At 42.3% G+C, this 22,707-nt stretch overlaps 1 protein-coding gene across 3 annotated transcripts in view; it reads left to right on the forward strand.

Annotated features, from left to right (window-relative positions):
- arid3c (AT rich interactive domain 3C (BRIGHT-like)) overlaps positions 1-21,240 on the forward strand; it is a 447,638-nt gene extending 426,398 nt beyond the window's left edge. For all 3 annotated transcript variants that reach the window (XM_055632177.1, XM_055632191.1, XM_055632184.1), the window contains exons 7-8: positions 10,078-10,170; positions 18,521-21,240. In XM_055632177.1, the coding sequence (XP_055488152.1) occupies positions 10,078-10,170; positions 18,521-18,678 (251 nt within the window). In that variant the 3' untranslated portion in view covers positions 18,679-21,240. The remainder of the gene's footprint in view (positions 1-10,077; positions 10,171-18,520) is intronic.
- The last annotated feature ends 1,467 nt before the right edge of the window (positions 21,241-22,707 follow it).

Genomic DNA, 22,707 nt, shown 5'->3' on the forward strand with positions numbered 1-22,707 from the left:
AACCAATGTCCTCTGGTCCTCCACTCCCCTACTCTGTGCAAGAGTATAGAAAGATTAAACTAGAACTTACCGTTAGAAGTTTGATCTTTATTTTATGAGAAGTTGAAGTGAGGGAATACATGAAGAGCCCGCCAGTCCGCATGTGCATCAATCTTTAGAGCAGCTGTATGAAACCACAGAATAGTTGCTGACCTAAGCTATAGAAAGATTAACGAGCTTAAACTACCGAATGGTCTTTATGAGAAGTAGGGTTGGGAGTGGAGGGCACATATTCCCTCACTTCAACTTCTCATAAAATAAAGATCAAACTTCAAACGGTAAGTTCTCGTTTAATCTTTCTATTTTATTTCAAAGTCACGTGAGTGACTACGTGAAGAATTCAAAGCTCTGTAGTTTCATGCAGTAACCCAATCTGTGTGTGAAACACTTAAACAGATAAACCATTAATGGTAGAAAAAACATGGGTTATTAATATCATGATGGTAACTTGCATACATGGCCATTGTTCTTAACCGGACCATAGTCCCAGTAGACTGTTGAGTTAGACAATAACTCATGCAACACTGTGCAGAATTCTATCTGCAAATATCCAGACATATTCAACCAAATTTTATAATTTATTATCACGCACTATGTAAGCCTCTTGCTGTATGATGAAAGGGAAAATCCATTCTATTTGTTGCTAATGAGCCATCAGCAATATCTTGAGTATTGAATAACAAAAAAGAAACTATCTTTCATCTCATAGGTACTAGCAAGCCCAGTGCACTTATATACCTAATGACACCCCCGATCTCTGCTCTGGTGGGTATGCTGTGAACTTCAAATGTACGCAATCCTGCCCATTTTGCTTATGAGATCATTCCCATAACAAGCTACCCTAATGTCAGTTATGATGTAGAGACCGAGCCAGAGATTTGAGTAAAGGCTCTGTTCTTTCTGAGATCAGTTGCTGAAAGCATAATCATCTTAAAAATACTGCTCCCTTTAAGAATATAGTAGAATAAATTTGCATAATAATTTACTGTTATACATCACACACTACAATGAGTGTAGGCTATTAGAGTGGTCAAATAAAAGACACCCTGCACAATGTTAGTGAACCGCGGGTGAATAACCAATCATTTATTATCCCACATGGTACTATAGAGAATGACAAAGTAGCACAAGCAATGTCAATTGTGCTATCACATAAACGCTTCTCTAGGCTCAAACTGAAAGCCACATAAACCTCTGTTACTTCCATTTAAAAATAACTCAGATATGTTGTTCACAAGCTTCTCATACAATTGTGCAGAGCTAGCTGCCCGAGAAGACAGGCTGCTCCAGCCATCACTCGTGACTAAATAAGAGTTGCTTCAGCCTCCTTACCATGGCGTGAATGATAGGCAAAATTGGCACTGTTAAATTTTATGTTGCCTCATTTTTAATATTGCCAAAGGAATCTACAGATAACCCCTAAGTTTTATCAGCTGCAAATTTTGCATATTACCTAAAACTCAATGACACAATGCCCTTTAATCTGAGTAGGGCAGCATTGGTTTTCACCACTGGTTTTGTTATCAAAAACAGCAGAATCTGTGCCTCGTGTGTATAGATATGGCAGAGTATGCAACTTCAAGATCGATCCTCTGAATCAGTTGAATTGCTGAAAGCCAATCATCCATCTTAAACTGAGTAACTAAACACATGATCGGATTAGCCAAATGTTAACCTTATTCGGTAATCTTGAGAAGTATCAGAAATAGACCCCTCTAGTCCTTGGCCAGACCACTCATCCTCAGATGAGCTGTCACTGATTGCACTCGAAACCCCTGTTCCTCTATTGACCATACGGACGGAAATCCTTTGGCTTCTCTTGCCGCGGAAGATGCATTATCTAGTTATTCATACATTTCGCTGATAACATATAATCAGAACCTTATGACTAGAGCTGAAACCACAGTCTCCCTTTGATGTGGGAATACGAGTTCCCTGTCAACTCTTGACTAAGAGTCACCACGAATACTCAGCGTTTTCCCTCAGTGGAAATTAGTATAATGCAAGGCTGAATCAGGAATTGCCTCACAGTCCTTTGACTGAAACCACATGTCTGAGTCGCCAGAGTGCACAACACAATCTCTTCGACCTGCCACTCAATCAGGAATACTGGTATTGAGAGCCTATGGATTATTATAAATACATTGTTGGTTCACAACATGAACCTGCAGGTCAGATAAAAATTATATTATATGCCAGACAAGCTTCCTGCTGGTAACTACCTATCCCAGAGAGGATGGCAATGATGATTCCAATGATTCCAATGGGAGTCCTTGCCACCCACTGATGACCCTTTTTCCCATCTCCGACGCACACCCTCCTCATGGAACCCCCATCGTGGCCATCTTCCGGCTTTAGAACTCTTCATCCAAAACTGCCGTCGCGACATCAACCGCCTCAACTTCTCCACTCCCCTGTCTCACTCCAATCCCCCCCATGAACGTACTCCCATCGACTCACTCCGCAACAACCCAGATTGGGTTATCAAACCCGCCGACAAGGAGGTGCCATGGTAGTCTGGCGCGCCGATCTCTACAAAGCTGAGGCCACACGCCAACTCTCGGACACCTCCTCCTTCCTACCCCTGGACCATGACCCCACTGACAAGCTCCAGGCCACCATCTCCAGCACCATCACCGACTTCATCAACTCCCATGCCCTACCCGACCGAGCCTCCAACCTCATCGTTCCCCAGCTCCGCACGGCCCAATTTTACCTTCTCCCCAAAATCCACAAACCTGACTGTCCTGGAAGACCCATTGTCTCTGCCTGTTCGTGCCCCACCGAACTCATTTCCAAATACCTTGACTCCATCCTATCCCCCTTGGTTAAATCCCTCCATACCTATGTTCAAGACACCTCAGACACTCTCCGTCGTCTCCGCGCATTCCATTCTCTAGGCCCCCACCCCCTCATCTTCACCATAGACGTCCAGTCACTCTACACCTCCATCCCCCACCAGGATGGTCTCAAAGCCCTCCGGTTCTTCCTCGACCAGAGGAGCAACCTATACCCAGCCACTGACACCCGCCTCCGCTTAGCGGAGTTGGTCCTTACCGTCAATAACTTCACGTTTGACTCCTCCCATTTCCTCCAAATACAAGGCGTAGCTATAGACACACGCATGGGCCCCAGCTATGCCTGCCTCTTTGTCGGTTACGTTGAGCAATCCTTGTTCAATATGTACCAGGGCCCCATCCCCGACGTCTACCTCCGCTATATCGATGACTGCTTTGGTGCCACCTCCTGCACCCTCACACAACTGACTGACCATCCACTTCACCACTAACTTCCATCCGGCACTCAAATACACCTGGACCATTTCCGACACTTCCCTACCATTCCTTGACCTCACTATCTCCATTGCAGGTGATAGACTTCTGACCGACATCCACTATAAACCTACTGACTCCCACTTCTTCCCACCCTGCTTCCTGTAAGGACTCCATCCCCTACTCCTAATTCCTTTGTCTACGCCGCATCTGCTCTCAGGATGAGGCGTTCCACACCAGGGTATCTGAAATGTCCTCATTCTTCAGGGAACGGGGGTTCCCCTCCTCCACCATAGATGAGGCTCGCACCAGGGTCTTTTCCATACCCCGCAACACTGCTCTCTCTCCCCATCCCCCCACCCGCAACAAGGGCAGAGTCCCCCTAGTCCTCACCTTTCACCCCACCAGCCGTCACATACAAGTCAGTTTTGCCACCTTCAACGTGACCCCACCTCTCGCCACATCTGCCCATCTCCCCCCATATCTGCCTTCCGCAAAGACCGCTCCCTCCATAACTCCCTTGTCAATTCTTCCCTTTCCTCCCGTACCACCCCCTCTCTGGGCACTTTCCCTTGCAACCGCAAGAAATGCAACGCTTGTCCCTTTACCTCCCCCCTCGACTCCATTCAAGGGCCCAAGCAGTCGTTCCAGGTGCGACAGAGGTTTACCTGCATCTCCTCCAACCTCATCTATTGCATCTGCTGCTCTAGATGTCAGCCGATCTATATCTGAGAGACCAAGCGGAGGTTGGGCGATCGTTTCGGCGAACACCTCCACTCGGTCCGCAATAACCAACCTGACCTCCCGGTGGCTCAGCACTTCAACTCCCCCTCCCACTCCGTATCCGACCTCTCTGTCCTGGGTCTCCTCCGTGGCCAGAGCGAGCAACACCGGAAATTGGAGGAACAGCACCTCATATTCCGCTTGGGGAGTCTGCATCCTGGCGGCATGAACATTGAATTCTCCCAATTTTATTAGTACTTGCTGTCTCCTCCCCTTCCTCTGCCCTCCTGCTGTCTCCTCCCATCCCCCAGCCTTCGGGCTCCTCCTCCTTTTTCCTTTCTTCTCCCCGCCCCCCCCACCCCTGATCAGTCTGAAGAAGGGTTTCGGCCCGAAACGTTGCCTTTTTTCTTTGCTCCATAGATGCTGCTGCACCCGCTGAGTTTCTCCAGCATTTTTGTGTACCTGCTATTAAAAACTGCCAGCTCTATTTTTAACCACCTTAACCAGTTCTTTATATTTTTGACATAGATCTTTAATTTGCGTAATATATCAAAAAGCCCCAACGAATAGAGCACACACTATATTCTGATACCAGCGTTTGGTGCCTCAGCAGCGTTTCTATGTTTAACAATTTATATAGGCGCTATGGCAGCCGTTCGTTGCCCTGGCCACGGCTAACACCAGTCGCTGTTACCGGTCGCGGTCATGATATGAAACGTAGTCGCTATATTAAAACACCGTCTATTGCTATTTTTAGCAGAGAGCTCCCAAGCTGCACCGGCAGCCCCAACTCCTAATGGAGTTCCACGGTGGTTAAAGTCCGGCTTGCAATAATGAAACTGAGCTCCTATGGAGCTTCCACGGCGGCCTCCGCATATTGACTAGCACGCAGACTGGTGTGCTCTTCACGTAGTCACTCACGTGACTTTGAAGTAAAATTACCCGTTCTATTCCACTCATGATTTTTGTACTCCTCTATAATAACAACCCTAATCCTCCTGTGCTCTAGGGAATAGAGTCCTAGGATTGCTCAACCTCTCCCTGTACCTCAGACCCATGATTTCTGCCCACATCCTCGTATATCTTCACTGCATCCTTCCCAGCTTGAGTTGGACAAAATGTCCTTCTTGCTAAAAGATAGCTTTGGGCCACCTAGATGGCTTGCCTGCGAAAGGAAGTTCAATTGTATATGACAGGCTTGTATTAGAATCGCTCAGTCTTTCATGCCTGCTGCATTTACGCTTAGATAATTTTTTTAGCCTCCATATAGCCTAATGGATGTAGCTGGAAACAGCTCAATTTTGTTTAGTTTCAATACAGAAATTATGAACTACAAATGCTGGTTAATACACAAAATGACACAAAGTGCTGGAGTAACTCAGCAATCTGGCAGTATCTCTGGAGAACATGGATAGGTGACGTTGGGTTGAGACCCTTCGTCAGACTGATTGTGGGGGGGAGAAGGAAGGTAGAAGAAGCAGGACAAAGCATGGCAGGTAACAGGTGGACCCAGGTGAGGAGAGTTTTTGATAGGCAAATGATTGTAACAGAAGCCAGAGATAAAAGCAGAAGGTGTGAGACAGGGTTGAAGAGTTTGCGAATTGTGATGTTGGAGAGAGAAATGTAGCAGGAGGGGAGGGTAGAGCGGGAGGGGAAAGATGGGTAGGAGTCTTGGTGGGGTGCAGTGGAGGAGGGGGACGGGAGAAAGATAAATAGTGGTTTCGAACAAAGATTCAAATATTGATGTGAAAATCAAAAATGGAAAACGTATCAGATAACATGAAAATGTAATGATTTGCCTTTAGAAATTATGTTTTAGTTATCCTTCACATTGAATCATAATCCAATCGAAGAAGCATTTTATCTGAAATTACTGATATCTACAGTTGCCTGTATTGATGATATCAGGTTGAAATACAATACAATATAAGCTGTTAGATGTCATGTAGGCTTTGTCCATTACACTTTCAATAGCACATTTGCACTCTTGCTGATAATAACAGCAAAGTGCCTCAATGATTTTCAGTTTGTAGTTCTTCTTACACATTACTCCGCTGCAATTTTCTTAATGAATGCTTCCTCTCTTTAAATCATAGATTTATTCATATCTTCCCTAGTTTAGCTTCATGCAGTCATCATCTGTCACAGAAACACATCATCTCTTGGAAAAAAAAGCAAATTTGACCCCAGCCTGCAGTCTTTTTCTTTAGCTGAATCACTTACATTTGACGTAGAATCATAGAACGGTAGCAGTACACAAGGAAGCTATTGGGTACATTGTGTCCACATCGGCTCAGAACAACTCAGCAGTTGCAACTCTTGTACATTCTTGGTATCCTTGCAAATATTTCACCACCATATGTTTATTCAGTTGCCCCTTGAAGACTGCAAATAAACCTGCTTCCGCCACATCTGCAGGCAGTGCATTTCAGATTGCTTCCAACAACAGGCTTAATCAAATAAATCCCTTCCTTGTGTCACTAATAATGTGTTGCCTTTATTTTATACTTGTCATCTTTAAGGGCCTGTCCCACTTACGTGACCTTTACAGGTGACTGTCGGCACCTGTGATCGGTCGCCCAAATTTTCAACGTTGAAAATTCAGCACCGATCAGAAAGACCCTATGATTCTTTGGAGACCTCTCACGACCATAGAAGACCTCTCATGACCATACAGGCTGTATGATCATGAGAGGTCTCCTATGGTCGTGAGAGGGCACCCGCGATATGTCACCAGGGATTGTCTGTATGGTCGTGAGAGGCCTCCTATGGTTTTGAGAGGTATCCAAAGAGTCGTAGCATCTTTCTGGTCGCCGCTGAATTTTCAACATGTTGAAAATTTCGGTGTACGGGGATCGCTGGTCGGCATGGACTCGGTTGGCCGAAGGGCCTGTTTCCACGCTGTATCTCTAAACTAATCTGAACCCGTTAGCAGCCTTTGTGTCATGTAGAAGGGAAAATGAGGCACCTGGGAGAATCGCACATGGTCACAGGAAGAATGTACAAACTCCACACAGACTTCACCAGGCTTCATGATCAACCTGAGACTCTGCTGTTTAACTGATGCAGGTTCAGTAGGCAGCCGGAGGAGTGAGATACCTGCAGAAGACTGAGTGGGGACCTCATTGAAATGTACTGAATAGTGAAAAACTTGGATAGAGTGGATGTGGAGAAGATGTTTCCACTGGTTGCAGAGTCTAGGACTAGAGGTCATAGCCTCAGAATTAAAGGACGTTCCTTTAGGAAGGAGATGAGGAGGAATTTTTTTAGTCAGAGAGTGGTGAATCTGTGGAATTCTTTGCCACAAAAGGCTGTGGAGGCCGTCAATGGATGTTTTCAAGGCAGAGATAGATTCTTGATTAGTACGCGTGTCAAGGGTTGTGAGAAGAAGGCAAGAGAATGGGGTTAGGAGGGAGAGATAGATAGATAGAAACATAGAAATATAGAAATTAGGTGCAGGAGTAGGCCATTCGGCCCTTCGAGCCTGCAATATGATCATGGCTGATCATCCAACTCAGTATCCCGTACCTGCCTTCACTCCATACCCTCTGATCCCCTTAGCCACAAGGGCCACATCTAACTCCCTCTTAAATATAGCCAATGAACTGGCCTCGACTACCCTCTGCGGCAGAGAGTTCCAGAGATTCACCACTCTCTGTGTGAAAAAAGTTCTTCTCATCTCGGTTTTAACGGATTTTCCCCATTATCCTTAAGCTGTGACCCCTTGTCCTGGACTTCCCCAACATCGGGAGCAATCTTCCTGCATCTAGCCTGTCCAACCTCTTAAGAACTTTGTAAGTTTCTATAAGATCCCCTCTCAATCTCCTAAATTCTAGAGAGTTTCTAGAGATCAGCCACAATTGAATGGCGGAGTAGACTTGATGGGCCGAATGGTCTAATTCTGCTCCTATCACTTATGACTTAGGACCTTATGACTATCTATCCCATTGGACTCCATGAGGGGCAGCTATAGCCAGTGATGGAAACCCAACAGATGTCAGCTTAAGTTGGAACTGGTACCTGAAAATAGATCTTCCAAGGGGATAACTAACCAAGCCATCTCATTTATAATGGAGTAACTTGCTATAGTTTGCCCCTCTGGCTTCCTCAGGCTAAACCTTTGAGCTTGCCATCTCTATCTTGTGCCTTTACTTCAGGCTTCAGGCTTGCTGCAAAGAGTTTGTTAACCGTGTTCTGTAATGCTCTGCCTGAAAGAGTAGTGGGAGTAGGTAAAAAAATAATTTCCAAGGATGAGGAAAGCGTCAGGACTGACATGGTGGGTTAAATGACCTGCTTCTCATAAAGATATTCTGTAATTACACATTATGTTTAATTTAGTTTAGTTTATTGTCATGTGTATCGAAGTACAGTGTGTTTAAGGTCAGGTCCTGCAAAGATGTAAGATTTCTACAAGACATTCAGGTAGTGGAATCCAGTTGGTACTGATCCCTGAATTGCATTAAAGTATCAGTGCTGCTCTAAAGCTGTGAAAGCCATCAGCTCACACTATGAAAATATTCTCAGGCTTTAGGCCCTTTGCTTCCTGATTCTCCATCTTCAAGCAAAGGGATATTTCATGTTCATGTTCTAGGAGCAGAATTAGGCCATTTGGCCCATCAAGACTACTCCGCCATTCAATCATGGCTGATCTAACTCTCCCTCCTAATCCCATTCTCCTCATAACCTCTGATGCCCGCAATAATCAAGAATCTGTCAATCTCTTCCATAAAAATATCCATTGACTTGGCCTCCACAGCTGTCTGCGGCAATGAATTCCACAGATTCACCACCCTCTGACTAAAGAAATTACTCCTCATTGCATTTCCAAAAGTACATACTATTTTTCTGAGGCTGTTCCCTCGGGTCCTGAGCTCTCTGACTAATGGAAACATCCTCTCCACATCTACTCTATCCAGGCCTTTCACAATTCAGTAGGTTTCAATGAGGTCCCCTCTCAACCTTCTAAACTCCACCGATTACAGGCCCTGAGCCATTAACTGCTCATCGCACACTAATCCAATCCCCGGGATCATTCTCGTAAATGTCCTCTGGATCCTCTCCAATGCCAGCACATCCCTCCTCAGATATGAGGCCCAAAACTGTTCATAATACTTCAAATGCAGTGTGACCTCGGCCTTATAAAGCCACAGCATCACAGCCCTGCTTTTATATTCTAGTCAGTGTGGATTACATTATCTATAATTAATTAAAATATTACTCTCTATTTATCATTAGTAATTCTAATCTTAAAAACTAATGAGGTAAGAAGTACCAGATTGTCGTGGCATGAGAATTAGATGCTAACATTCCAAAGTCATGAAAATACTTTCTAGAGGCTGGAGATAGACACAAAATGCTGGAGTAACTCAGCGGGACAGGCAGCATCTCTGGAGAGAAGGCATGGGTGACGTTTCGGGTCGAGACCCTTCTGCAGATGATCTTATAGAAATGTATAAAATCATGAGGGGAATAGACAAGATTAATGCACAGAGCTATTTTCCAAGGCGAGGGGAATCATTAACAAAAAGGCATAGGTTTAAGGTAAGGGGAAGATAGAAATCTGAGCGGCAGCTTTTTCACACAGTGGGTATCTGGGATGACCTGGCAGAAGAAGTCATTGAGGCAAGTACAACAACAAAATGTAAAAGGCATTTAGACAGCTGCATGAATAGGAAAGATACAGAGGGATATGGGCCAGGCAGGGCCAAATGGGACTAGCTTGGAAGAGGCATCTTGGTCAGCATGGATGAGTTGGAATGGAGGGTCTGTTTCCTTGCTGTATGACTGTCTTTATTATAGGAGGAACAGAAGACAGAAGGTAACGATTTCTACACATGGGACCCAATTACACCTTAATAGATAACACTTCCAGAAAGAGAGAGAAAAATAACGTACTTCCATTTTATTTGCGAAGAGAAACTTGGAAATCAAATAGTCTAGTGCTACCAGCTCCCAAGAGTCTGCTTATCATTTCTAGTTTACTCTCTCAGTTATCTTGCTTTTTGCACTCATATTGGTATTTTCTTCTTCTTGCTTTCTACAGCAGATGACAGACAAGAAACTGCATTGAACCTGTCTACAAATGGCATTAGCAGCATCAACATGTCAATAGAAATAAATGGAGTTGTCTACACAGGTAAATAGAATGCTGTTTTCCGATGTAATTGCGAGCAGGAAATCCAATAACTTATAGCAATGCAGTGGCGTTAAGTTCCATACACAATTTGATGTCTTTACTATAAAATCCATTCTAATGAAGTGGCAGTCCAATGCAGTTAAAAAAGTTAAATATCTCGAAATTGCCCTTGTTGATTTGTGGTCGATTGTGCTCATTGTCGTAGATTGAGAAACAGACTGCTGAACCTAGACCATGTTGTTGAGCTGAAGGTTTAATTACCACTGAGTAAGCACTGGCTGTTCAGAGCCCTCTCGCCAATGTTAACTTGCCCTTTAATTCTAGTCTGTTCCTAAGGGAACAGATGTAACATGGAATTAAACAGGATGGGATGGCAAGGGGAGGGGGGGAATGGAAGCATAATTTAGATAGAGATACTGAGTAAGGAATGTTGTGCTAAATATAGATTGTAATAAGAATGAAAATTAGAACTAAGACAGCTGTTAGAAACACCACATAACAGGTGTCTGGACTATAAAAATAATAAATGGCGTATGAAAGAGTTGTAACAAATTTACTAACTTTCATGACCAGAACTATTGTCTCTGTGGAATGCTGCAAGTGATCTGAATCTGAGCTAATTATAATTGACTGTAGAAATATCATGCATATATATGCAGTGACTTTTCTAAAGTGTAAAATACAGGAGGGCTCAGGCCATCAGTGATATGTTGAAGCAGTTACACACTATCCAGATTGCACAACCATAGAAAGGCACTAATTGCAAGTTTAAATCTATTTATGCACATATTTGCGTTCATGGTGTTTTCAATTGAGGTTTTTTGTGATCTGCATTTTCCTTCTTGGCTTGTGTGGATGGATTGGAAACTCTGAAATGCCACAAGCAAACAAAAGAAGCAGCTACTTCCAAGTGATCATTAATATTATTTATTTAGTCATAGAGTCATACAGTGTGGTAACAGGCCCATTGGCCCAACTTACCCACACCAGCCAACATGTCCCATCTACACTAGTCCCACCCGCAGTTGGCCCATATCCCTTCAAATATGTCCTATCCATGTATCTGTCTAATTGTTTCATAAACGTTGCAATAGTCCTTGCCTCGACTACCTCCACTGGCAGCTCGTTCTCGGGATCGCCGGAGGGGAGCACTCCGTTTCGCTGGCCCGCGGCAGTCGGCAGCCTGAAGCCGCGGTCTGCACAGCTCCAGCTGGCGCGGCGTCTATAGCCCGGGATCTCACATTGGGGACCCGGGGAGTAGAAGAAGCTTCCACCGCCAGTCCGCGGCCAACATCTACCGCGGGTGCGGTAGCGACTTATCATGCCGGGGATCCCTGGAGGGGAGCTTCGTCTGTCGGCCCTGCAGTCTGCGGTGCTTCTGGCTGCGGCGCGAACTTTAAATCTTCGACCGCCGGCCTGCGGCCTACACCAGCCTGAAGCCGCGGTCTCCGGTGGGGAAGACCCGATCCTGGACTTACCTTGACTTTTACCGTGTCCTTTTACCATCTGGATGCCCGCAGCGACGGCTGCGGAGGGTTGAGGTCCTGACCACGGGGGGAAATGGCGGAGGGCTGGCCAATTTCTGTGCCTTCCACCACAGTTATGAATGCTGCGGTGGATGTTTGTCTTAAATTTTTTTTGTGTTTGTGTGTTCTTTATCATTGTACCGCTGTTGACAAATTAATTTCACTTGCACTTTATGTGCAATGTGACGAATAAAACTGATTGATTGATTGATTGATATGAGGAAAGATCGAAAAGACTAGGCTATTATTCACTGGAGTTTAGAACGATGAGGGGGGATCTTATAGAAACATATAAAATTATAAAAGGACTGGACAAGCTGGATGCAGGAAAAATGTTCCCAATATTGGGCGAGTCTAGAACCAGGGGGCACAGTCTTAAAATAAAGGGGAAGCCATTTAAGATTGAGGTGAGATAAAACTTTTTCACCCAGAGAGTTGTGAATTTGTGGAATTCCCTGCCACAGAGGACAGTGGAGGCCAAGTCACTGGATGGATTTAAGAGAGAGTTAGATAGAGCTTTAGGGGCTAGTGGAATCAAGGGATATGGGGAGAAGGCAGGCACGGATTATTGATTGGGGAGGATCAGCCATGATTACATTGAATGGTGGTGCTGGCTCAAAGGGCCGAATGGCCTCCATCTGCACCCATTTTCTATGTTTCTATGTTTCTCTGACACATTCAAAGAAGAACACTGGAGTTATCGGCAGTACTATGCAGATATACGAGGCTGCCGATGCTAGAATCTTGAGCAAAAAGCAAACTGCTGGAGGAACTCAGTATGCCATGCAGCATCTGCTGAAGGAAATGGGCAGACATTTTTTGATTCGGGACCCCACTTCATTCCACTGCCTGAGACGTTGTCTTCCCATTTCCCTCCACAGATGCTGCCTGGCCTGTTGAGGTCTTTCAGCAGTTTGTCTTTTGCTCACATTATCTCAAATATTCAGCTAGAATATAGTACGGGTGTCAGGGGTTATGGGGAGAAGGCAGGAGAATGGAGTTAGGAGGGAGAGATAGATCAACCATGATTGAATGGTGGTAGACTCGATGGGCCGAATGGCCTAATTCTCCTATCACCTATCACCTTATGACCTTATGAACATACTTGGTTTTGGGAACGGGTGCTGGCTATATGGCTATAGTTTTATGGGGATACACTGATAATTTAACTAGTTGCAGGAGAAACATGGAGTTAGGAGGGGAGAGATTCGGCCCTTCGATCAACGCCATGATTGAATGGTGGTAGACTCGATGGGCCGAATGGCCTAATTCTCCTATCACCTATCACCTTATGACCTTATGAACATACTTGGTTTTGGGAACCACATGTGGCTGGTTATATGGCTATAGTTTTATGGTAATACACCTGATAATTTAACTAGTTGTAGCTACTCAACGTACTCAATGAGACGTTTCAACAGCCATACATCACAGGAGATGAGTCAGTGAGTGCATGGTGTAGTCAGTATCAGTTAAGCAGAAAACTGATAGATTGAATTGTGTAGTCAGCTTAATATCAACTAAAATTCCTCCAGAGGCTTTTTCACCAGCTAAATAATGCTTGCAAGCCAAACATTTTACCCTGTTTGTTAGGATAGTCAGGAATAGAGATGATGGGAACCATGCAATTGTACCTGTGAAGGTTGATGGCAATCTTTTGGGATAGATTAAAAATGTATATACTTTAAATAATGATCTTTGATTTGTGTTACTGTGAGATTCTCAATAGATTTAACTCATTTAAGAATGTAAAGTAGTATTTAGAATCATAAGCCCTGGAAACAGGCCTTTCAAGCACTTATCTAACTGAATCATTTTTTTCCTTTTGCATTCCCCATCAAGCAATGTCCCTGCCCTCAATTCTTGTTCTGGGTTAGAATTATTCCTCATGTGTGTAGTGAGCAGGAGTATGAATATGTAAAATGATCAAAATATTCGAGATATTGAAATGACTGGATGCATTTGATATTAATTATGTTTTGTTGTTATTTATAAGGTGTTCTTTTTTAGCAAGAGCTTTCCTGTTAAAGGTGTTGTTCTACTCTTGGGTCAACATGCCAGTTATTTTACATTGCATGGGAAATGTATTCAACAAATTAAGAATTCTTGGCTTTGCACATTTGCAAGCTGTGCCGATAAGTCCAGGTCATTTTATTGGGGGCCTCTGCCTGATGGGCAAGCAGTCCTCATATCTGCTTTTATACCAGTATTGTAGGTTTAACATTTAAAAGAGGAGGTCTAGTGTTATTAATCGAGGGCCTTTGTAATTGCTACAAGTATTGCGACGCCCCTACATCCATTGGATACAGCGAGTGATTGTAAAATTAAACATGTGGAAGTGTCACAAATAATAGATTTTGAAGAAAGAATAAGTGCAATCAAATGAAGAACATAAAACATGATTGGCTGAACAGACATTGAAATGACTGGATGCACTTTACCCAGGATAGTGGAATTGAGAACCAGGGGACATTGATAAATGTGAGAGGGGAAAGATTTAATACGAACCTGAGGGGCAAGTTTTTCACACAGAGGCTGGTGGGTTTGTGGAATGAGCTGCCAGAAGAGATAGTTGAGGCAGGTACAATAACAACATTTAAAAGACTCTTGGACATGTACATTGATATGAAAGGTTTAGAGAGATAGGACCAGATATGGACAAATGGGACTAGCTTAGATGGGGCATCGACAAGTTGGGTGGAGGGGCCTGTTTCCATACTATATGACTCTATGACTAGAAAAAGAAGGAAATTGTAAAAATAATTTAAAATAAGAGCATTGGTTATCATCACATAATGGGCACAGATGACATTTGTGCCTTGCATGTGATTTTGGAATCATTATACAAGTGAGTTACTTATTCCAGAACCGATCATCTCCCATCTGTGATGGATCTGATATTGACAGCTCTATGCACCAGGTTAATGTGACTTATGGAAAATATAATCAGCTTCTATGTGGTTTTGGATATAAATGAGAAATGCAACCAAGCAATTCGACTGATGAATCATGAACTACGTTGAATGTTTAAAAGTCCAGATAGGTTAAAGATATATGAACTGATAAATGATTAAAACAAAGGAAAACGCATTGGGTGAAGGTAAATTGCTGATAAATCTTAAGAATCGCCATGCAATCTAGAATCCAGACTTGACATGTCATCATTTTGTTTTCACACTTTACTCACAAGCTCATCCCAAACCTGTGAGCACTCAGTAAAAGCACTGGTGTTTTTTTAAATAAGCTTATTTGCAACAGCTATTTGCTAAAATGGATTTAACAGATTTAAAAGGTCACTGTTCAATTAGTCTCCATAGTTGCAACAATTCTACCAGATTTACTTTAATATGAATATAATATATTTTAATTCAGTAACCCGGCCATGCTTTGTGCCCATCTATTATCTGTGGCACTTCCACATGTTTTATTTTACAATCACTCGCTGTATCCAATGGATGTAGGGGCGTCTAAATACTTGTAGCAATTTCAAAGGCCCGAGATCTGATCAGCTTTTGTTCATTATGTTAATACACAGGTTGTTGGCATCATTGACATAGCCACTGTGTTATTGTGCATCCATAACTGCTTTTTAAACTGCAGCAGTTGTGACAAAGGTACTCCTACAGTGCTGTTGGGTTGTGAATGGCAGAACATTGACCTACTGAGTGAGAATAAGGGCAGAGTTTCACTTGGAGGAATTGATGGCATTCCCATGTTGCCAGTTCCTTATCCTTTATTCCCTTATTCCAGCATTTTATTCCCTTACCCAAGCATGCAGGTACAGCATGCCCTGAAGAAAGCTAATTGCATATTGGCCTTCATTGCGAGTGGATTTGAATTTAGGAGCAAGGACGTCCTACTGCTGTTGTATAGGGCCCTGGTGAGACCACACCTGGAGTATTGTGAAAACATATAAAATTCTTAAGGGATTGGACAGGCTAGATGCAGGAAAAAATGTTCCTCATGCTGGTAGAGTCCAGAACCAGGGGTCACAGTTTAAGAATAAGAGGCCATTTAGGAATGAGATGAAGTAAAACCTGTTCACCCAGAGTTGTGAATCTATGGAATTCTCTGCCACAGAAGGCAGTGTAAGCCAATTCACTGATGCTTTCAAGAGAGAGTTAGATTTAGCTCTTATGGATACGGGGAGAAAACAGGAACGGGGTACTGCTTTTGGATGGTCAGCCATGATCATATTGAATGGCGGTGCTGGCTCGAAGGGCCGAATGGCCTACTCCTACACCTATTTTATATGTTTATCCACCTGTGAGAAGATGGAGGTGAAATAAGGTGCAAAGGTTGCCATTGACCCATTGATTCCCATTGTCTCGTGTTTCACTGCTGCTTCTTGATATTATGCACAATCTGATCGTCATCTTGAGTTGAAGGGCAGCCATCTCACCGCACCTCTGGAATTGAGATCATTTAATAAAATTATTATTGTGGTAAAGCTGCAATGGGGTTGCGAAAGCCAAACACAATTTCAAAGTTATTTCAGTCGGGCATTAAATGACACGAGTTATAAATACTAACATGTTATTTGGCTACATAATCATCTGTTACACTGCATCTGGTATGTCTGGTACTGACCCACTTTTATTGACTGGTTCTGACCCACTCAGCAAGTTTGGTGCCATTCACAATATTGGAATGGACAACAATGACTCTAAAACTGATTTCTGTGTGACTGCATGACTTCTTCCTGTCATGTATTAATTTTCAGATAGACACAAAAAGCTGGAGTAACTCAGCGGGACAGGCAGCATCTCTGGAGAGAAGGAATGGGTGATGTTTTGGGTCAAGACCATTCTTCAGATGTATTATTTTTTGTTGTTTATCTGTCTATTATAGACAATAGACTATAGGTGCAGGAGGAGGCCATTCAACCCTTCGAACCAGCACCGCCATTCAATGTGATCATGGCTGATCATCCCCAATCAGTACCCCGTTCCTGCCTTCTCCCCATATCCCCTGACTCTGCTATAAAGGGACTATAGAACATAGAATGAAGAACAGTGCAGCACAAGACGTCACTATTCATTTCCTTTAATTTCTTAGCGCCCATGACCTTCTCCTTGACAATTATAGATGAAAAATATTGAGTTACTACCTCGCCCATGTCTGTGACACAGATGGACAACCACTTTAATCCTTGAGGGGGACTAATATCTTCCGAGTTACCATTTTGCTCTTGATATAGTTATAGAAACTCTAATGATTCTCCGTTACACAATTTGCCAAAACGACCTCATGTCCTCCTTTTATTCCCCAGATTTCCTACCTACGTGTGTACATACACTTCCCAGCTACCTGACACACGCCTCTTTATAAATGAAGACCAAAGCCTCATCAACCTAACTTCCATGATCTTGCCAACATTGCCCTTCGCTCCAACAACACCTTGCTGGCCCTGAACACTCCCAATCTCACTTTTAAAAGCCTCTCGCTCACCAGGTGGCCTTGTACCTGCAATCAGCCTCTCCCAATCAGCAAGGTTGTTATGTAATTCCTTCAGAATTTGTCTTGCCCAAATATAAAATTAAACTTTTAGACTAGTCCAATGTTTCCATACCTAATGGAATTATGGTCACCGGTTCCAAAGTGCTTCCCTCTCAAGGTCTGATTAAAGGGGACCTATAAATATATGGGTGTCATTCACCTGACACTATCATCTGCCTGGCAAGAGCCAGTTTAAATATGCAAATTAGTGCTTTACAGACCGTTTATATTTTTACATACCGATGAGCAGAAAATGAACCATAATCATGGTTTACCCACATGTATTTGGTGAGGGTGGACTTAAACGAACAGCTGGATGATGTTATATTTACGAGGGAGTTAGATGTGGCCCTTGTGGCTAAAGGGATCAGGGGATATGGAGAGAAGGCATGTACAGGATACTGAGTTGGATGATCAGCCATGATCATATTGAATGGCGGTGCAGACTCGAAGGGCTGAATGGCCTACTGCACCTTTTTTCTATGTTTCTATGTTTAGTCAACAGTCCAGGAACATTAATGATTCAGCACATCAAGGAAACAACAAAAGAAGCTTGTGTCTCCTTGCAAACCCTTAAAATCTTTCCCACAATTTATTTTGGATCAAAAATTGTAAATGGCAGAAATTAGGATGTGTATACATAAATAAAAAGGGTGGCACAGTCGACCACAGGGGGGAACTGCTGCCTCACAGTGGAAGAGACCCGGGTTTGATTCTGACCTTGGATGCTGTCTGCGAGCAGGTTATATGTTCTCCCTGTGACAGTGTGAGTTTTCTCTGGAAGCTTCGGTTTCCTCCCACATCTCAAAGATGTGCAGGTTGTACGTTAATTGGCCTCTGGGAAATGATCTGAGTGTGTGGGCGATGGATGTGAAAGTGGGATGATGTAGAACTAGCATGAACGGTGGTCGATATTCGGCATGAACTCAGTGGGCCAAAGGGCCTGTCTCTAAATAAAACTAAAATACGAATGCGTAATTAAGGGACAGAAGTTTAGGGGTAATATGAGGGGGAACTTCTTTACGCAGAGAGTGGTGGCGGTGTGGAATGAGCTCCCAGTGGAAGTGGTGGAGGCAGGTTCATTGGTATCATTTAAAAATAAATTGGATAGGCATATGGATAAGAAGGGAATGGAGGGTTAAGGTACGAGTGCAGGCAGGTGGGACTAAGGGGAAAAAAAATTTGTTCGGCATGGACTTGTAGGGCCGAGATGGCCTGTTTCCGTGCTGTAATTGTTATATGGTTATATGGTTATTATATGGTAAGCTTGTGCATGCACATTGACTATCGTGCTGTTGCATGACCAACGTTTACTCTTCCTGCAGGCGTTCTGTTCGCACGGAGACCAGTCATTCCTGTCATGTCTGGCAGCAACGGGAACAGCAGCAGTTCTCAGGGCATACCTAGTCCAGCAATAGTACCACAAGCCCAGCCTTCCTCTTCCTCGTCTCACAGTCACACTCCGACCAGTTCTGCACCTTGAAGCCTCACCTACAGACAGAAGACCACATGAGACAGTCTCCCGAAGACTGGTGTTTTTTTGAGAGTGTGTTTTTTTGCAAGGAAAGTTTGCAACAAGGATATTGATAACTTTGCTGGTGAAGTGATGGAAACAAAACTCAATTATGCATGAGGGTCACATTTACTATATTGTACAGTTAATCACTGTTGGACTGAACTCCACTTACTTTTGTGTAAAAAAAACCCAATATCAGTGATTTTAACTTGCGTAAATCTGTTGCTTTCTGTACGTGAGTCAACACTTATATTTTTAGATGGGCATCCACCCAACCATAGACTCTTCAATGAAGATGGCGATGAGATTGTGGATGACCAATTTGGTTGGACGAATTTGTCCATGTAAAACTAGTTTTCGTTGTGTTCTGCAGAGGGGTTCAATTTTTGGAAGATTTATTAGGTGAGGCCAAAAAGAAGGGGATAAATGGCGATATGGATTAATTACATTTTCATCTTAATAATGCTTCACAATCGAAGGGAATTGATTGCTTTGTTTTAACAATTGGTTGTGTTCAGGAAAAAGAACTAGTACCATGTACTGTAACTCAGCTTTTACCAAAGAGAGAACTAGTTTATCAGGATATATGGCGTCATGTCACAGGGCTGAATTCAACTATAAAATAAACATTAATGTGAGAATGAACACCTTGCAATATTGAAGAAAGGGAACAGTTTTTCAAAGGTGTGTGTGAGCAAAAGAGAATCCTTAAAATAAAGTGCTTCTTCGTAAAGCCACAAAGAGAGAAAATAGCTTAGAGATTGTTCATATGGTTCTGGATCTCAATAGGAAATTGCCACATCAGGCAAGAATCTTGGGAATACATCTGGGCCCTGACCTTTTACAAAGCTACAGTACAACTGTGTTACAGGGATCAATTCTGTCTTATCATCCACGTCCTGTTGTTCACAATGATGGCTGCACGTCTGTCCCTGTGCAGTGATAGTATGGAGATTTATGATTAAGTGCACACAAAGAAAAGAAAAAGAGCAGCAGGGCAGTTTTATCAATTAAGTGGCTTTATTGAATAGGGCCAGATGATAATGTTGACAGTGATGCACTGACCCAGGCTGTTGAATGGAGTCAAGGGGGAGGTGAAGGTGTGTCTGTGCAAATTAATGCTGTCAGAATCCAACAACTCATTGCAAAGGCTTGTCAAGTCTATAGAATTTAGTCTGAAAGAATCATCTTGCTGTTATATTGATTTTTCCTTTCCTTGACTTCTGATGCACTCAAATGGCAACCTCTGCCTCTACCCCTGTCCATTTGCTATTCACAGATGCAGCCGAATACCTCGTGAATCTTCTAATTAACATTTAATGAGAAAGAAAAAAAGAGAGATGCTCATAATATACCTCATAGAAGTCATTTTATTTAATTTGTATTTTTATTGTAAAGCCACTTGTGAAGCATTTATTTTCACCAATTACTGTTTTTTTTTTATTTTATATTGTTGTACCAAAGAAGGGAATATTCTATTGTACACCTACCTCATTATTCTGAATAGCAGATTGTCAACTCCCAGTTGCATTATTAAGATCTTTGCAGGGTGTTAGGAAGGGAACAAGTTGCCATTAGCTGGAATTTTAGCCGCCTGTGAACCAGGTTTAATGGTGGCTTTTTTTTTGCTGTGTACCAAAGATCAAGCAAGACATTTCACAAACTTCGTTGAACAGTAGCACAGTTCTGATAAATATTACTTATGTCCAATACGTGTTATTCACTTTGTTTAGGCTTTTTTGCAATGCTCATGCTGTAGGATTTTAGATTCTAAAATGGCTTACTAGCTGTGTATGAAATTTTATTTTATTTTTTCTTCTTGACTAATCCAGTACATTAAGTGAAAGCTGGATTGTGGTGCTCAGGGTTATCAAACTAATAAAAAAAAGAAAATAACGTGATTTTTATTGCCATTTAACTTCTAGTACACTTTTAGAAAATGCTGCTTACTTGGAGCACAGATGATATTTCTCTCCGAATTAATGTTCACGTCAAATGCACAATTGGAAATGTGTACAACCAAACAGCAAGCCAAACAATTTCTTAAAAGGTTCCATACATTTGGATTTTCTGCCAGTAAAATACGTGACTACTAATCATTTTCATCAGCAGCGGCACAATTTTTCTTAACAAATAAGAATTTTCTATTAATTCATAGGAAAAATATTATTAGTCAATTATTATTAGGGTTGTCTTACTATTGGGAAAATGAAACAATTGATCAATATCAATTGAATCACCCGGGTTACTTTACTCCCCCCTCTGCCCTTTCCCTCCATCCCACTGCTGGCTCATCTAACTTTCTGAATGAATTTACACTTGCATCTATACTATTCTTACTTAGTAAAAAAAAAACAGTTTTCAATAAATCCTGAAACCATCTTCTGGATTAGAATTTTAGAAAGGGAAGAGATGCTATATAAAAAAAATACATTGTCGAGAGTATGTTTGTGTTAAAATGGTGTTTTGCTTTGGCATTGGAGTTATTCTTTGTAAACCAGTCAGAAATTAAACTGTAAATTGAAAGCATCGCTTTAAAGTGTGATTTTTTTTTACAAGCAATCATTCAACATACAAATGGATTTCCTGTAGCTGGTGAGGATCAGCTCTTCAATCGGTGTGCAAAGATTTGCAAATGACAAGTGGCAATTGTATAGGCTGGTTGTAAACCGAAGATTGACACAAAAAGCTGGAGTAACTCAGCGAGTCAGACAGCATCTCTTGAAAAAAGACGGGTCTTCTGAAGTAGGGTATTGACCCAAAACATCACTGATTAATTTTCTCCAGAGATGTTTGATCCGTTGAGTTACTCCAACTTGTTATGTCTAACTTCAGTGACAATTGTTTGTTAACTAGTTTTGGTAATTTTGTGTTTGTCCATCAAGAGATTCATCATGAGGACTGAATTTCAGATATAAAGTTCAGTCTGCATTGTTACACCATCAAGCAGTTATTGTATCCAACAAAGGACAAATTTGTGGCCCAAAATCTTTGTTGTAGCTCCAGAAATCATTCAAAAGGCACGTACATCATGACTGAAGCTAGGCGCTCTAAATGAGAAACTGGGGAAGAGCAGAGGTTTATTTTTTTCTCATCAGTTGACAGAAACATAACTCTACATCCGGGCAGCAAATCCATAAATAATGGTCAAAAACTAGAACTGTTATTTCTCTATACCCAATGGTAATTTGGTATTTTAAACAATAATTTCCAATTTCAGGTAAGATCACTTGCATCGGATGAAGCAATGGATTATTCTTAGTATTTTTGAAGTCTGCAACACTTATTTCTGAACAGAAAATTACATTTACTAAGTAAGAAATGCAGTGATTGAAACTGATAATAAAATCAAGTCAGATCAGTGTTCATTTCAGATGAACTATTTCACCTATTTTGCTTAATTCAAGGGACATTTGCTCTGAGCTTAAAAACAACTCAGTCAAAACCTTTTTTTTAAAACATCATTTCTGAGCTTTTTTTAGTTAACAGATAAGTTTACAATTCAGAAGAAGAGTGTGGTTTGTATTTTCTTTTCCAATTATGTTGTCCAAATGCTTCTTTTTGACTTAGGAAATGAATGCATCACTTTTTGCAAAGGATCCACCGTTTCAATTATATTTTTATCAAGACTTAAATATTTGTCGGAAGATGAGTTACAAGATTTATTTATTGTACACATCACATTGCTCTACAGCATGTGTGCCCAGAGGAGTTTGTCAATAGAAAGAGTCAACCTGTTACTGCTGTAACTGAGCCACCACAGCCTAAACTCATGGGTCATAGAGTCATAGAGTGATACAGCGTGGAAACAGGGTCTTTGGCCCAACTTTCCCACATCAGCCAACATGTCCTAGCTACACTAATCCCACCTGCATGTATTTGGTCCATATCCCACCAATCCTGCCCTATCCATGTACCTATCCACATGGATCTTCCGGTTAAAACTTCACCAACCGGCTGCTGCAGAATTATAATGGAAACTATCGGGTGAATGCT

Source organism: Leucoraja erinacea, chromosome 1 (assembly GCF_028641065.1).
Source record: "Leucoraja erinacea ecotype New England chromosome 1, Leri_hhj_1, whole genome shotgun sequence".
Lineage (NCBI taxonomy): Eukaryota > Metazoa > Chordata > Chondrichthyes > Rajiformes > Rajidae > Leucoraja > Leucoraja erinaceus.